The 17,947-nt window shown below is 44.2% G+C and overlaps 1 protein-coding gene across 1 annotated transcript in view; it reads left to right on the forward strand.

Annotated features, from left to right (window-relative positions):
- PHGDH (phosphoglycerate dehydrogenase) overlaps positions 1-17,429 on the forward strand; it is a 172,420-nt gene extending 154,991 nt beyond the window's left edge. Inside the window, exons 10-12 of the mRNA XM_069651768.1 lie at positions 4,186-4,313; positions 9,043-9,265; positions 16,974-17,429. Coding sequence (XP_069507869.1) covers positions 4,186-4,313; positions 9,043-9,265; positions 16,974-17,128 — 506 coding nt within the window. The 3' untranslated portion in view covers positions 17,129-17,429. The remainder of the gene's footprint in view (positions 1-4,185; positions 4,314-9,042; positions 9,266-16,973) is intronic.
- Positions 17,430-17,947: the final 518 nt, after the last annotated feature.

Below are 17,947 nucleotides of genomic sequence, written 5' to 3' on the forward strand. Positions count from 1 at the left end.
TGCTCGCTGTAGGGGATTGAACGCTGCAGAGCTTTACTGATACATGGTACACATTTGTATATGAGGATGTAAAATGTACTTTAATCATACCAGGGATGTTCAGAACTACATTACATCTTTTGTATCCATCTTTAGAGGGGTAGCTACATTTATACACACATCTGCAATCTTCACAACTGTGACTCACAATGAAGAACCTGATGGTAGGCTTTTGTTGGGGTCTGATGCGATTAATGGCGCAGAGATAGCAATTAAAGATTTATTTCCACCCAAAATTGAAGATCCAGATTGTGTTAGGCCTTGCAAGGAAATTACACAAATATATAGATCATAATATAATTTGGGTAGTAAAGTTTAACATGGCTTTCTATCTCCAAATGGATAGATCGACGACAACACATGGATCCTTGCTGAAGTGATCCCTGACAGGAAGAAATAGCACAATTGTACTCACTGATTGATCTATGGCATTGCCTTCATTAGGCGCAAAGGAATGTACATTCTGTTCATAGGTACACAATACATACTCCACAAATTGATTATAATATGGCTTTTGGGTGCCTGCTCAATAGGTTTGTGGTGTGTGATTAACTCCTTGGAACCCTCTCGGCTCATCTGCTAGTGTTTTGCACAGTGTACTACCGGTGTAACCTCACCTCATAAGATGGTATTTCAAACATGAAGCATTGGTGAATGGCATATATAAACCGGGAATCTCAGCAGATATTGATTTGCTCTTTGAGAAAAATGTTCATTCTGTGTGTGATCCCCAAATACTATGGGAAACATTTAGATATTTTATGAGGTACATTTATTTCGAGGGAGACTGGCGTTTTGATCTTTGGATATTAGGAGCAAATTTGAAAGACCTATTACATGTAAAACATTCTGAAATTAATCTATCTCCATTGTTGGCAGACATTACATGATATGGCAAATTATTACTTAAAATGAGTTGGACAATGTCTGGGTTGTTATCCGTTATGCCGGCGACCTGGAAAGTGGGTACAGTTATAGGTTTTAAATAGGATTCAGGAAGTGTGTGTGGTTTGTCGGGTTAATGCTCTTGACAAGTGCACACATTTTGATCACTTGCTTTCGATGGGGTGTGAAGAAAGCAGGGAATGCTTTGGAAGCACTATGTAGACCCTACGAGTTGGTTGGATTTGGAGTGCCCGACACAATTCAATATGATGTAGTGGAAGGCAATTTTGCTGTGTGGCGGTGCCATGATAAACATGAACTCATCCATGAACATATAGAGATAGCAGTTGCGCATGCAGTGTTTACAGGTGTTTTGCCGTGTGACACATTGGTGACTGCAGGTTCGTTTAGCGTACAACGTGAAGGTTTTTGATAACCCGCTCATTGAACGTCCTGCTGTTTTATATGCAGGGTATCCTGATTAGGTTTGAACAGCTTAGTTTTACTAAGCTGGGGATCAGTATGTTTGGAGACTTATTTGAAGAGGGTACCTTTTAACAGTAGATCAACTTCATGAAGAAGGGTGTCGTAAATTCAACTGCAAATATTCCTTAAAATATATTTTTAGGAATTCCAAATTCTCCAATCCTAGATTTCATAATGGCTCCTAATACCCCTGAACACTTAATTTACAAGCTATACAATGTAGCTGCTGCCGCCATGAATCCCACGGCTCGTACAGTACAAGAAAGATGGGGAACATTTTCTAGCTCTACTACTAAGTGATGAGCAATGGACTAGGACATGTGCACAGATATAAATCTGTTTTAACGCTAATGAATTCACTATAAATATTTACACCTAGCATCTTGCACTTCATAGTTTACACTCCTATTTTAGTGAAATGGAAGATACAAGTGTGCTAGATGTGGGTGTGATAATGCAGAAGGTATTCATGTATCTTCCCAACCAATATATTAATTTCGAAAACATAGTTAAAAGTGGTGGAAATTGTGCAGGTTCATAAGCCACTGGTTGCCCAAATGTGGTTGATGAGTCTATTTGCTCAAAAAACGGTGGTGAGAATGAGGTTTCTGGCGATCGCATCTTTTCTAGCGAGAATGAGAATTTTGATGGTGTGGAGGTAAAGGCCACCCTCTAAATAAGGACAAATGGTTTAAAGTCTTCCATTCAATAAGATAATTGCACCACTCTGCCTCCGTCTACATCTTGACTTAAGGATATACAGAGAGAATTTTGAGCATATCAGAGGTGGACATTCTCAGAAGAAACGGAAGGGAGAATGGTCGCGTCACCGATATCTGTGGAGAATTGGACTCTACAAGGACTAAATGATCTTTCAAATGATCACACTAAGAATGTTCCTGTAATTGTACACATTGTATTAGAGGTACACACACCCACACTCTTATTAATGCCTTTGAGTAATGGTTGTTAATCCAATGAAGACGCTCAAGTGTTAATCTTGTCTGGATGTGAATGCTTCTTGGCTGGTTTTGTTTATTTAGTTGCATAAAGAACATTCTGGATGTTGGTCAAAGGAGGCATGTTCATATGGAAAAGCCATAGGGTTAGGGATGATCATTGGAAGACCCAGCAAGTAACTCTGTAGAGAGAGAAAGGCTTCGGAAAAGTCTACTCTGAATGCCAAACACTTGCACTGGTTGATACAGCTACAGGAGTTGCAGTTTGCTCTGTATTATGCCCACCTAAAGAGCCTTTCTGTGAACATTCATTTTTCATGATTCATACCCTAGGGTCATACTTGCATGCAGAATTAGCTGTCACTTGACTATGAGTTTAATATCATTGGCGTATAAGGCAGCACTATTTAATGGTTCTATGTTCATTTTTCCCGCAGCATTTTTTACCGAAAATGTTGGCCCCAAAAAATAAATGGTACTGTTATTTGGGGGTTCCCCCCCAAGCAACCCCTCCTCTATTTATTCCTCACCCTACCCCTTATATGCCCTCCCCCCTCACCCGCATATTTTTCGATTTTATTTATTTTTTGGGCAAAGGTTTTCGGCAAAAATTGCAGCAAAAAAACAGTCGATGAATGAGCGTTGTACCCTATTTAATACATAGCTTTATCAGCCTACGGCCAGCTTAACTCAATGACGCAAGTGGAGATTAACTTCCAGGGGTGGCTACTAGGTGGTGCTGTGACACTGTGGCTCTGTCGAGCTGACGTGTGGGCCTATGCTGACTCTGGGAGCCTCATTAAAGGGGGAAATACATTTGAAAAAGCCATTCAGTGTTCTGATAACACAAGCAGTGTATTGCCATTCTTCGGGATTTGAATCGCTAAGGCACTGCCTAGCCGTACAGCTGGAGATGTACTCAGCGAAGGTGATGGCTGGCCATACGGACACCCGATCTCTGGGACTTGTATTGGACACGATGTACATAGATTGCCTGCAGATGCCAATGCTCTACAAAGTGCAAGCTAGAGAAATTGGGACTGTGTGATGGGTACAGTGATCCAATGCCCACCTCGCCACTGGTGACTGACTTAAACTAAAGCAGGCTTCTTGGCGATAAGCCTCACACATGGAGACAATGCATCATGGGTCAAGTCCCCCATAAAGAAAAATCTGGGTCTAATATTGATCAATTTATACTAAGGCAAGGAGGATCTGTCGGAATTTGTTTTCCTCAATTTCCCTTTGGCTGCTTTCGTAAGCAACTGGAGGACGGGCAGCATGGCCAGGTTCTACTTTTCTTTGTCCCGAAACCCCTGGACACATATTGATATGTTTGCTTCCTGTAGGCAAATTGGAAAGACTTGGGGAAATTCCTCCTTTAAGAGACTTCTCTGTAGGCCTCTGGAGATGGGAAGGTGTGATTGGCAAGTGGGCCTCGTTTATAGCCAGCTCCTTGAATGTTTGAGATAAAAATAGATCCGTAAAGGAGATATGCAGAACTACAGCGTTTTAATTGGGGAAGAGCAAGTGGATTATGCAACTTGTTTAATGGATTTCTTCTATACCAATCCCATGAACCATACATCATGTTTATTTCAGGACAGACTAATAAAACATTTAAGTTCACTCTAATGCAACAATTGTCCTCAAAATAAATGATCACAATAACTTATTCATATTAGAAATTTTGCAATAATTATTGGTTGCCTCGAGCAGGGGTTTTCTACTCTAATAAAGCTTTCAAAAGTGGAATGTTTTTCTAACGAACTATTCGCTCATGCATCTTAATTATTCTGCTGTATTTGCCTTGTAGGGGGTGGGCTGGCACATGCTGGGAGTTTCCTTACGGCTGCCGTCACAGTTGGAATTCTGACCGGGGCGGAACATAAAGATGTTAACCTGGTCAATGCTGGGCTATATGCCAAGGAGGCGGGACTTAAGGTAAGCATGGTGATGTCCGTGTGAGATGCGCGGCCACATGTATGCATGGCTGGGCTGTACCTGAAGGATGATTGGCTAAAGGTACATTCTGAAGAAGGGGCGCACTGCTTAGAAACCTGAAGGTGCTTGCTCGTCTGCACGTATGTGAGGTGCGATTGAAGGTTTAGACTGCGCACGGCTGTGCCCTGAAGATGTGCGATTGGCGGAATAAGGTTGCATGTGAAGGAGTTTAGACTATACTCTGCCGAGTGTTGTCTGTGAAGGAGGGTGATCCCAGTGTGCTGACGATGCCAATTCATTTGCCTTGACTTCTACAGTGGTGTGATGGTGAATGCCTTAAATAACCTCCAAGTCGGGCTACGCAAGTCCAGCATTCCAGCCTTGATGTTGGAATGTCATTCTCTAGGAGGCAAGACAGTGATCTTTTTAGAGGCTGTACTGTATCCTTTTTGTCCTGGACATTGCTTTTTTTCGTAGACCAGAATAGTCTGTAGTGAGTCTGTAGCCACCATTGGCTTCCTGGCCCTGAAAGAGTGTATTCCCAGCTGCTATGGTACATAAGATCGCACCCGTCTTGTGCTGTATCTGTATGAACATATAGCGGAAGCTCGCAATATTTTTATATATTGCATTTATTATATGCCCAAACCCGCAGATGTCACGGCATAGTTAGACATCTTACTTATAAAATAGCACCAGTTGTATAATTCTTTATTGGGGGTGGGAGCTAATCTCGATCAGGCAATATATATCTCAAGAAAAAAACACGTAGCCCTACAATAACTATGGTTCAAGGCATAAAATAAGCAGTGTCACATAGCAATTTGATATGCAATTCTGTATGTTTGCTAATTAAATTGATACTTGTGTAGCAAAGATAGCTAAGTACCCTGTTCAATGCACTCCCTGAATTCTTCTCACCTTCAGCGCTCTCTCCACCTCCCTTTCTCTGATCACTGCAAGTTCAAAGTTGCTAATGGAGAGAGAGTGCATTAATCATCTCCTCCACTTTTAAATGTGCCAAAGGTCCTGTGTGGGAGTGCTAGGCAAGAAACGTTTTCTTTTTTAAAATAATTGCAAACCAGTGTCCATTAATGCCTTTGCGTTTTACAGACACTCATTTCGTTAATGTCTTCAGTCGTACACAAATATGCTGTATTGTTGCTCATTTTATGTCTTGGGTACAAATAACTTCTGCAGACATACAAATATTAGTACAGCATTGTTAATCAAAGAGGTGTGTTTGCTAATCAAGAACATTTTAATTAGCAAACTCTGCTAGTCCATTTTTGAAAACTAATGTATGCTTTGCGGTGATACTGATATCAGAGCTTGGTGAGTTGGGGTCACATCTGCCCCACTCAGCTGAACCTGGCCTTTGAATAGGAGTTGATCCTTTGCAAAATGGGCAGTGAATGAGTCTGCATAATTCACAGCATAGAAGACCTGCAATTGAAGATTGCAGAAATAACCACTGGTTGTGTGGATGGTGCTGAAGTTAAGAAATTTGAGCCAGGCTGCCAATGCATGGTCAATAAAATCCCATATGCCAGCCTCTGGCTGGACAAGATTGCCAGAACTGAAAACGAATGTATTAAGTGTCTTGACATTTTCCTCTTAATTTAACTAAAGTGAACCCCAGGACCACAATCCATAGGCAAGCACATCAGGAGTCTACTGAATAGAATAAATAAGAAAGCTTGTCTGGTCCAGTTAAATGCAGGAGGGTAGGCCTGCCCATTAAAAATATATATGATTAAAAACTGCCAATGCTAGGAACACACTCCCACGCTCCATATGGGGTAACTGGAATCATTCTAGCATCCTCTTTCTGAACAAATTAATCTATCATCCCAGTTCTGATCCATTACTGAAATACACAATTCCTCATGTAAAGGTGTGAAACACAAGTGCAACATATACATAAACACAATGAGTGATTTGTACATTACAATCTTATATACAATTGAGATAACATGGGTTCAATGTGTTTCCGTTCCTATATCGTTATTTGGGCACTTTCATCAGGCTCTCCTTTCATTATTCTTTGACTTGAAGATATCCACTCCAATGATGCGGCACTTAGCCACAAATATCTACTAATAACAAAGAGCGAACAGCATATTCCTGTTATCATAAGGAAACAATTACATTTTTACAAGACTAACATAAGAAAACCCTTCAAAATATGTTTTATTTTCTTTGTTTTGTCAAGCACCAAACATGCATAATCTCACAACTTTATGGAAAACCAGGAATGGCACACCGTGATTGATAACTTAATGTTGGAGAAATAAGTACATTGCACACAGTAAATGGCGTAGTCAAGATGTTCACCTTGTATGCTCTGTATGAAACTGCTACACAACATACAACAAAGCCATTTTATTTTAATTTCACTTTATCAGAATGATCACTTAGTACACAAAATATAACAAATATTACCAATAACTTTCTAACCATATGCTTCACTTCCTGTCTTAAGATCATATTTGCCAAATAAATGCAGCAAACATAATTAAAAAAAAACAATTCTAGGTAATCATTGTACTATCAAAAAACAGTTTTGCCAACAAATGGTTGAAATAGAACGTCCTCTCAATATACCTGTGTACAGTAAAATTCTATAAACACTTTTAAATTACTGGAAAGGCACTGTGTAAAGCAGACCTTTCTTTTACCTGGTAAACAATGACATGGTCTGTTTTAAATCTTTACCATAAGAGTGAATGTGACACATTGAACTACTGTTACAAATTAATGTATTCTGCTGAACCAACTATCAAATCGGTCAAAAGAAATCAAACAATGCTTGCTTTCCTTTCCTTCAGAAAGGTGGCTCTCTGTAGAGCCAGTCCGAACAGCATACACAATGGGCATCATTACGACCCTGGCAGTAGAGTGATAATGGCGTCGTTGTTAACATGCTCCCCATTCCCTTTGAGCCCTATGGGGGCTCAAATGGGAATGGGGACGTTCCGGGTCCCTCGAATGGGAATTACCGGGCCCGCAAAGGTCTGAATGGCCCGGTAATTCCCATTTTTCGGGACCCGGACCCGAGTTTGGGTGTAGCCATGTCGCTAAAAATGGCATGCTTACCTCCAAAATCGTAATGAGGCCCAATGAACAATGTACTGGTCAGGTGACTAGAGCAATACTTTGATTATTTACAGACTGCCTCTATGTTTGAAAGTTATTTTGTTGGGGTGGGGGGGGAGGGGGGGAATGAGATGAACGTAGATCTACTAAATCAGCAACTTCTGAGGATGGCTCATGGAGCTGTGGTGCCCGTGACCGAACATCACAATTTCCCCCCCCAAAAAAGGTCCTCATATCCTTCTTGGGCACAGCCTCATAAGGGTCCTGGATAGCTGTTATGTAAAACGTTTCACCAGGCACTTTTACGAGATGTACAGTTCCGCTGAAGATCTTCAGACTCCACATGCGCAGCCTTTGAACGGGATCCGCTGGATCAGCGGGTCCTTGGAAGATTTGTGGATAACAAATGCTAAAAAGAATAAACTTTTATCTGCTTAGGAAAACCTCAACCCACAATGATTCATCAGACCTTCGCCCCCTCTTAGCCTCCATTTTGCGCTAAACCACCTATGTATACCCCTAATTGGCATTTTCCCCTCTGTGAACCATCCGTAGGTCCAATGAGAATCTGTTTTTCCCAGTCACCAAAACTCTGCATTTTTCCCAGAAAGATACATTTCACATCTAAAAGGCACACCCTAAGCCTCTGATTCCTATAGGAATCTATGCACTCTTTGTACGGGATCCATGGTAGCTCTGTGGATACCCTGTAAACCCTCATTGTGTGGGATCTGTAAGAACCGTGGATAAGGATCCCCAATGGCTCCCAAAGATCCACAGATCCCTCTTGCAACACAAAGAAGGGTTCCTCTTTTGGAAAACACCTTCCACAATGATGTGTCATATTTTAATCCCCTCATCGTTAACTTTCCCAAAACAACTCCTTTCTCCCTCTACTTAAATATTTTTCCACCAGCATGACCTCTGCAATTCCACTCGGAATCTGAGGTTCCTGCTGCCAAAAATCTGTCGTTTCAAAAAAAGGCTTTAGCCTATAACTCTGTTGCATACCCTTATCCACCCTGAGGTCCACATAAACCCCAGAGGCCTTCTAAACTTTTTCCACTGCACATTTTGGTACAGGATGGCTAGGGCTTCAATTTATTTTGTCAGAGCTCAGCCAGTTAAGACACTTTATTCTGACTTTTCATAGCTGTGGCTAACCGTGGATCTGGCAGCAGCCAATCAAATTCAACAGTAGGCACCAAATAATAAGATGAGCCATTATCAAAAATCCAGCTGTCTGCAACAAGTTTTGTGTGATTGGCGAAGCTTTGTGATTTGTTGAGGTGGGTGTGTTAAGAGATCTGTGTGACTGTTCATTGGTGGAGTTGACTTTGTATCATTGAAGTTAATCAGTAGTGCAGTAAAAGCATCAGTGGCGTTTGCGCATTACTGAAGAGGTATAGCCAGAAGAAGTGCGATGTGCGCATTAGTGATGCTGTTTGAATAAGTAAATCATGACCTAAATCATTATCACTAGAGCTGTCTCTCCATCCGTGGAGCGGTTTATGGATTCATGGCGGAGCTGTGTTTGCTCGTTAGCGAAGTCTCCAACTTTTTAACGTGTATTGCTTGTGATATGATCCTCGCACACTGGCTTCTAATAACTGATTCCTTTCTCGCTCAGGTCACTGCCCATCACCACCAGGATGCCTCTGGCCTATATCTGGGAGAGGGCCGGGTACGGCTTTCCATTGTGGGGAAGACGCAGGGAGCTGTAGGTACTGTGCACGGCTGCACACCCGTCTTGCTGGAGCTCCACGGCACCAGATTCAGGCAGCCAGTGCCACTGGTCTCCCACCTTCTTGTGTTTAGAACAGTGGGAGCACGGGACCTGCCAGCACTTTTTGGTAAGGATTGTGTCTGTCCCTGTGTGCCATTGAAGGGTGAGGGTTTTAAACAGATTGGGGGTGGATGGAGAGAGAGGCTTGCACAAGCGAAGGATGCACCAGAGAAAGGTGCAGGGAAGTGATAGATGCTGCAAGGAGGAATGTGGGAGCATAGACCTTAAGTTATAGAAGGTGTGGGGGAAAAGTAGAGTCGTGGGCGGGAGGTGAGGAGTAACAGATGTACCGAAGATTGATCTTAGTGGGGCAGGAAGAGGGTATGACCATGCATTCTTAGGTTTTCTTATCTGACCCTGCAGTTTAGCCTAAATATTTAATGGAATTTGTTTGTTTTTTTCTCCTCTCCTGCCATAACCCTATGTTCCTCATTCCTCTTATCTTACCTGAGCAGTTGTTCTCTTCCTTTGGCATTCTCTAATTGTTTTGGTCCCTTATTGTTTTCCCTTTCCTACACTCCAGCTCCATAATCTCCTGCTGGTTCTCCGGTGTGCTCACCCACTGCTTCTGCCATTTGTCGTTCTGCTGTTTCTCATCCGTCTTACCCTGACCTTTCTCCAAGTTTTCATGTTAACCCTCGAGACAACCTCACGTTCTCCTGCTTTACCACCACCTTGCTCTTTGTGAAGGAATGCTTCCTTTCTCGACGGTCCCTTTTGCGCCACACGCTCAGATAAATTGCACATGGTAATAACCATACACTACTCAACAAAGATACTACAACTTGATTTTTAAAAAGAGCCACAACCAGCCCATCTATTAAAAAAGGCCACAACATTGGTGGGGGAAAATCCTCCAATCTGTTTTCCCCTGTACTAAGCTGGTGACTACATGGTGAATCGGAGGATGCTGAAGGTTTTTGACGTGGACCTCACCCTTTCACCAAGTTATTTATTAGCCACCCTATGATCAGCAAAGCTGGCCTAGTATTTGCCATCATGGACCTTCAATCTTCCATCAGTACCTTGGTTTGGATGTGCCTGCTGCCACAGCAAATGGATCAACTGGTAACTTGAAGCTACTGGGTGGGCTACATAAAGCACATGTAGCTTAGTCAAGCTTCCCTTAGGACGGTGGTCCTCAGCCTTTCCTTCTGTCCGCTGAACCGTCTGAGGAGGAAATCCTTCACTCAAAGTGACTGGGCTTTAGCGTTCCCTGCACTTCCTTAGCTTCATGTAGAGTTTTCCTTATTTTGTTTGTTTTGTTGTTGGACTTCTGGAATAACTAAATCATCACTCCTGATGCCCTGGGCCATCTGTATGTGGACCAGAATCTTCAGCAAGCATAGGGCTGGGGTTTTCAGGATACGCTGCTTGTTTGCAGGCTGCGTTGGCCCTTCCTTGATATACTCTTAAACCGCCTTGCAGGGTTTTCCAAGACCCTAGCCTGGTATATGTTGTTGGCCATTTCTCTGGACAATCCTTTTCCTCCTATTGTTTCCTCCACCCTTTTTCTGGAGTCCTTTGTCTCTTCTCATCAAATTGCTTCTAGTCTTTCCTCCGTTATCACCGCCCTCTTTTCTCTCTCCTTCCACTCTGCTCTCCTTTCTCTCTTACGCTTTTGCTCTTGACTCTCCCTCATCATCACCCCTCACCATTCTTAGTCTTCCCCTCCACTCTTCCTTCTTGCTCCTCCACCTCACTGGCTGTTCTCTTCTCTTCCTCGCTGCACCAAAACACACTAATCTTCACCTCACTATCTGTTCTCTTGACTACCACACAGTCAGTCGGCCCTGCTACCCCTTTAGAGCATGTTCGGGGGGTGGGGAGGCAGTTAATTGTTTAAGGATGCCCGAGTGTGAACAGTGTGTGAATATGCAGAGCAATAGCGCACTATTCTTCTGGACTATGGATTCAGCAGTTATCCACAATTGCTTAGCGGTCTGCATCACAATATGATGCAGCTGCCATGTGCACTACTGGATTTAGTTTGCCATGACCGACTCTCTGCTAGCAGTGCAGTCTCACATATTAAGTATTCATATAAAGGTTCACTTTCTGTTATGTTTGGGCCCAAGCGAGGCCCGAGGACAACTGCATGAGCAGGGTTTGCAGATTTGTCTTGCAATAAACCAGGCATCCCTCTCTGTGGGAAGATTCACAGATACCCACAGTGTCAGGTCTGCGAATTGCATGATCCTTTACTTAACTCTACTGTGCGGTCCATGAGATGACAATTTGCTGCATCTTCAAGCAGTATTTGCACTAACTTAAATGGGCCTCTTAATGTACCTCCAAGGAGTGTTGGGGCCTGTAGGGCTGGGTAGACCATCAAGGCTAAGGGTGAACTGGAAAGCTTGTGGGCCGGAGGCGGGTGTAAGCCATATAACTCCTCTGGGCCCACCCAACCCCCACATCTCTCCCTGATTCATCCACACTTGGCAGCCATACTGAAGCCTATTCAATTACTAGAAACATTTTGTGCCACCAAGCGTCTCAGCTGGGACTGCCACAGTGATGCCCCATGGACTACTTGGCAATTCTATGAACTATTCATAAAAAATACTCTGACTGGTCTATACTCTGCACAGAATGTGCAGCACAGAGATTTAGTGCAATCTGCATATCATGTACCTTTCAGTAACTCCTTGCCTGTCGAACAGCATATATTAGAAAATGTGTGTGGAAAACCAGTGGTACTTTATGGCTTCCTCTTACTTGCGCATTGCAGAAATCCAAATGGTGGTGAAAAACCTACACATTTGTCCTCCATATTAGAGCTCCCCATAAGTAATTTGCCTTCGGCCCTGTGAGTGACCAGCTACCCATAGGAGTCTGCTAAATTTGCTTTACTACAGGTGGTGGGTTTTCCTGTGATGGTTTCTATAGTGTCTGTACTGATCACCTGTAACAGTCGACTCTTAACACCCCCATTTTTTTATTGCGCCTCTCCATATGCCACTGCCCTAATCTGAATTTGAAAAAGAATGTGCCACATCTCTCGAGACACAACCGATTCAGTACCAAACCACTCTTCTGCACCCTCTTGAATTGATTGACAGCTGTGTTCTGTTTGCATGGACTATTTCATCTCTGTAGATGTGTGGAATCCCACATAGCTGCACCACTGGGGGGTGGTTCACCACGTAAGAGACGAGGCTCAAAACACAGGGTGAGTATGTAGACCAGGGCAGGGATGAGGAGGGAGCTTTGCGGCAATGTCACATGCATCTTTATCTTTGACACAGCTGCAGGTTTCAGGGACACAACTCCTATTGAGCCAAAGAACCCGAGACTGGGAGATGGAGTTTGGGGATGAGGAAGCTTCCACCCTCTTCTTTTCCTCATCTAAACTGGGAGCGTAGCAGGAGTCCCGGGTGTGAGATGCCTACTGGCCAAGGGTGACTGCGGTGGTAAGCAGTTGGAAGGAGCAATAGGTTTGCAGCAGGCATTGTGCCAGGAAGCTCCCTGGGGCAGTTAGGGTGGGTCACTCTGGTTGAGCCAGCCTAGGCAGGTCTTGTGGGAGCAGCCCTGTAGCACTTATCATGCAGGCATTCAATGGGAAGAAGAACTCTGGCCGCCCACTGCAGTGGTTGTATGACTATAACGTGGTGAGCCCAAAGTAGTTGGAGCCAGGGATCCATCCCCGATTTCCACTGAGTAACATGGGGCTGGACCAGATAGGGAAGCACTGGGAAGAAGATCTGGACCCTATCCTCCTACTGAAGGAAAGACCAATATAAAAAAGGCTGAGTGACCTTCTGGGAGGGAGACTGCTGGCTTAGACCTGACCCAGTGGGAAGAAACAGGCCTTAAGAAAAGGGGAACAGACCAGAAGGAAAGTGGAGACCCACAATAAGGAAGACCGGCACAGAGGAACAAAGAGTAGAGCTGTAGAAAACCAGGAACCTGGCCACGGATGGAGGAAGAGCAAAGGGACATAAACAGGAACACCGGACACAAACTGGAGAAGTAAGTAGGTGAGCAGGATTCAATGGGCCATCAGGGAAAAAACAGTGATTTGCAGGAGGAGCACATAGACAGAAAGAGGAACTGGGAGTGTATTGGTGGCTTGACAAAATGGCACTAGAGCAGTGTCATATGCACAGAGTCCAAACATAATATAATATAAAACAAGACACGTTTTTTTCTTTCACACAAAAAGGTCCTCTCTTGGGTCAAACCAAACATATATTGACATGAGGGTCTCTTTTCAAAGGTTCCAACAGGTCGAGGATTGCCCCACTCACTGCCTTGGGCCAAGCATGCCCTCTTATTCCCTCAGTTCTTGCTAGGAGCCACCTCGCCAGCCTCTGGCACTTCCTCCTGACTGCTTATTCCCATCTCCTCCTTCTCATACTGCACTGCTGCCTCCCCTTGATGTTCTGGACAGGCCCTGCCTGATGTCTCACTCCAACCTGCTTCCGGTGTTCTAATCCTGCCTCCTCCTGATGCCCTCATCCCCTCTCTGACTTCCAACCCCCCCCCCCCTCTGATGTCTTCCAAGCCACTCATGATGACTTTTCTCTCCCTCTGATCTCCTACCTCCCCTCTCCTCCTCTCCGATCTCTCCAAACGCTCTGCAGCCTCTGTTCAAAACCGCCAACTCCCTCCAATCGCCTGCCACCACCTCCTTCTCCAAATGTCAAAACGACAGTGCTTTGAGCCAACCTTTTTATACTCTGACCCTTTCTGCGTTTGCAATTAGGTTTTGAAGTTTGCACCTCTGTGTGATAATGATCGACTCCTTCGGATTAGTCCAACTTGCTACTGCATTGGGATCTGGTGTATCTAATTGTCTAATGGATAAAGTACAGGGCAGATGAACTGCAGCTTTATAAAGCCAATCCACCATCTTCGATTCCCTGTTCCCTTCTGTCTGTACATTCGCGTCAGCACCCACCAACTGGAGAACCATTTCTGCAGCAGAGGACCCCCGGCATGTGTTGCAAGTGTGTTTTCGGAGTGATTACAAAGTGTCTGGGGAAGCCACACACTATCTTCCCAATCCTGTTACAAGGAGGGTCTACACTGCAGCTCAAGGTCCCTTTGCGCACTACCTTTAAGGTGCAGGTGGTATCTGTATCTGGCATGTGACTTCTCCTGCCCAACGAGCATAAGAATAGGAGGAAATAAAAACAGGAGACCAGGTGTTAAAAGTTTTCCCAAGTCCTTTGGAAGGTACAACTTCACAAAACTATCCCAATGGTTTGTTGATCCCCCAACTCTTAGTATCAGTCTGTACTAGTGGCAGAGCAGTCAGGCTGATCATAAGAGGAACCTGTGAGCTGTAGGTAAGTACACTGAACCTAGTTAGTAATTCACATCATAGAAACAGACATAAATGTATATTAAAATATAGATTTATTATATTTACACCAGATACTTGGCACAATAAACCAAAACACTTAAGAATAATTTAGGATACTTTTCAAAGGCCACTGCTTAGTTTGTAGTTGCTTGCGGTTACATTTGTTACAGCTTTTGGCAGGAATATCGTATTATCAGCCGGTCAAGTGGCACATCGAGTAGAGCGCTCGCTTTGACATCCGTGCAGAGCCTGCTAACGCAGGTTCGAATCCCGGCGGGGCCAAACTCAGCCTTTCATCCTTCCGAGGTCGAGCACCACACACCGTGGGTAATAATAAGCAGCGCTCAAATACCTGAGGGTTTGTAGCGCTATATAAATGCCAAATTATTATTTATTATTATTAAATTATCAGTAAACGCGCACTCGTGAATCTTAGTAGAAATACAGTGAAGACATTTACTCTTCATACATATATAAGATAGTGACTTTTGGGAAGGAAAATAGTTGGTTAGTGTTATGCTAGCATGGTTTAAGGTTCTAGAGGCAGTTTCTTCGCACGGGGGGTGGAACCACACTTGCATGGAACATCCACCAGGGATGATTTAACTCCCACCTCCACGCGACCTAACATTGAAGAGTCTATAGATCTGATTTTAAAAAAGGGAGAAGGAGATCACGGCACATGGTGCATTTTTCCTCCATCATGTGCATTAGCCCAATGCGCAATTTAGCCACATCACCTTTGTAAATATACATATCCGGACGACACCTAGAATGGATACAAATTGGGTGGAGGATGCCACTGCATGTCAAAAATCTAAAGGCACTGGAAGCCAAAATCGCAGATCAATTTTCGGCTTGGTCAAACAATGGACATCTGCCCTAAAGTTGGAATATTGTGCTTTCCCCTGTGCAAGTCCGCTCCTGCAAGCCACCCTTTAGCTTGTGGTGCACACTCACGGTGCTCTCTCGGTGTAGCATGAGGTTGATTTGCCAACATTTTCCCGGGATGCTTACTGTTCCCAGTCCGCCTTGTTCTCATGCCTCAGGCTTGCTGCCTTACTTTACCGAGAAGTGTTCTTATGAATGCCTTATCCAGTTGTTGCCCGAAGTTGAGGTGGATCAAGGTTATTGAAAGGCCCGGAAGTTCATCTTCCAACAACCCGCATTCTCCCACAGACACACCATTTCTTTCCTAATCGACCATACAGTCCAATCGTCACAGAAAACATTGGGGATTAACACAGCCGATATCTCATACATTTGAACAAGTCATGGGGCCTTATTACAACTATGTCCCAGTGGGAATAAATTGGCGGTAACGGAATTACTTCCATTGTTCCCGCTCTGCCATACTACGAGTATTTACCTCCAACATTGGATTTACATCCAACATCGGAATTACAGCCGCAGAAATTCTGATAAAAAAAGCCTGATAGAGGCCTATGGACTAAAAAAAATGGGGATTTACACTGCCACTTGTAGTCCGGCGTTAATTCTGCCAGACCAAGTGGTGCAACAGTGATTCAGTTGAGCGGTGTTCCAGTGGATTTACTGCTGGAATACCGCCCAACCCATAATGAGGCCCGAACGCAAGAGGCTCATTTTGGTTACGAGCTATTTTTTAATTATTTTTATGAAAATTGACATTTCCTGGTGTTACCAAATTTAATATTCTGGGCCAGCACTTTTCAATGGAGAGTTTAGGCTGGACTATCATTGTTTTACAGAAGGAGCTTCGTTTTACAACTTTGTGGCATTAAACTAGCAGTCAAATTGCCAAAGGACGCAAATCAAGGTGGTTGTACCAGACAGTAGCTCTCTAGACGTTTGCCATTCACACACAGCCAACACATAACCTCATGAGTTACTAGAAGCCTTGACCCCTTGCATCTCACTCCACCCGATCTTCCACGATCCTCTCACTCTGCCCTCATCATCTCCTTTCACTCCATTCTCTGGATCTCCCTCAACGCTTTATCTCCTCCCCTCTTTCATTCCACCCAGTGTCCTTCTCGGTCTCTCCTCTGCTACAATCGTTCTCACCCACAGCCCTAGTAATTGTCTGCCCTTTCTGTTCTGGTCTGGCCCCTTATGTACTTGTCTTAATCCTTTCCCTTGATGTATCCTCTTCTTTCCCTCCGCCCTCAACCCTGTACTGCTTTCCCTACATCTGTCTGCTACTTGGCATTGTGGATGGTGCCATTTCGGTTGTCTGTGTCTTCTGTACAGCATTTACCACACACCTCTTTCCCGGAAGGATAGCTCGGGTGCAACGTGCTCGCCTTGGAAGCAAGACGACACGGAGCACCACAGGTTCAATCCCCGGGTCCGCGCTTAGGAACCTCTGGGTATTAAGCGCGTTATAAATAACCTATCATATATCATATCATACTCCCTGAATAGACCGGTCTAATGTGGCTCTTATGTGCTGATTCTGCATTCTTGTTTTCCTCTTGCCTAGGGGTGCTGGAGAAATCTGGGGTGCAGCTACAGTCCTACAACACCTCCTCTTCAAGCAGCAGCGACGAGTGGAGCATTCTTGGGCTCTCGTCTCCCCTGACCAGCCTCGAAGGGCTTTCTCCGCATGTGGCGTCTGCCTTCCAGATGTCTGTCTGACATTTCCAACCACTCTGGCATCCACGTTGATTCTCAAACACCCGCTGAAGCCTATGAGCGCGTCCAAAAAATTTGATCATGGAAGGCGCGACCATGCTGCTTTCATGGGGCAGGAAGCAGTGGTTCAAGAGTCCAATACATCGGTACAAGTGCCAAAAAGTATCTTTCGCAATTCACTGCAGCCACGTTTTTTAATGCACTACAGTGGAAAAGAATTTTGTCGACGCATTTTTTCCCCTCCATTTCCCCCGCAATGCCTATGCAGTACGAAACACAGCAAGTAAAATAATTTCAGCTAAAACATTTTTTTGTCGTTATTTATTGTCAAACCTGTTTTGTTCCTCCAACCTTGTAGGATGTCTGGTCCCATTAGTTTTGGAATGTGGATGGAAGGTTTTGAATGCATCCTAACTGCTGACATCCAGAGGACCATTTTTCAACTTGATGTGCCTCTGCAGGAGGGGGTGGGGGGGACACCATACGGAAATCCGTCTGAATCCCACCCCAAAAGGGGCAGTGCAGCCATACTTGTAGATCACATCCCTTTTTCCTTGATGACAGATGTTTTTGCCTCATTGGGCATCATGAGTGAGGTGGAGCTTGGGTCTCTAGGAACCACAAGCTTTAGACCAATGTCGCTGTATATAGCCTTCCCACTTAGGGAGACATATAGTTATTGTCAAATATTTGTGCTGTCCCCCAACCCTGTAGTATTGTACTTTGTCTCGTTCCGTAAGATCACCAAACAGCACATTTATGGGAGCATAATAATGGTTATCTTTCGAAGCGAAGGAATGGCCATGATCCCTTAAGCATTCA

This window comes from Ambystoma mexicanum, chromosome 3p (assembly GCF_040938575.1).
Source record: "Ambystoma mexicanum isolate Mex_15411 chromosome 3p, UKY_AmexF1_1, whole genome shotgun sequence".
NCBI classification, from domain to species: Eukaryota; Metazoa; Chordata; class Amphibia; order Caudata; family Ambystomatidae; genus Ambystoma; species Ambystoma mexicanum.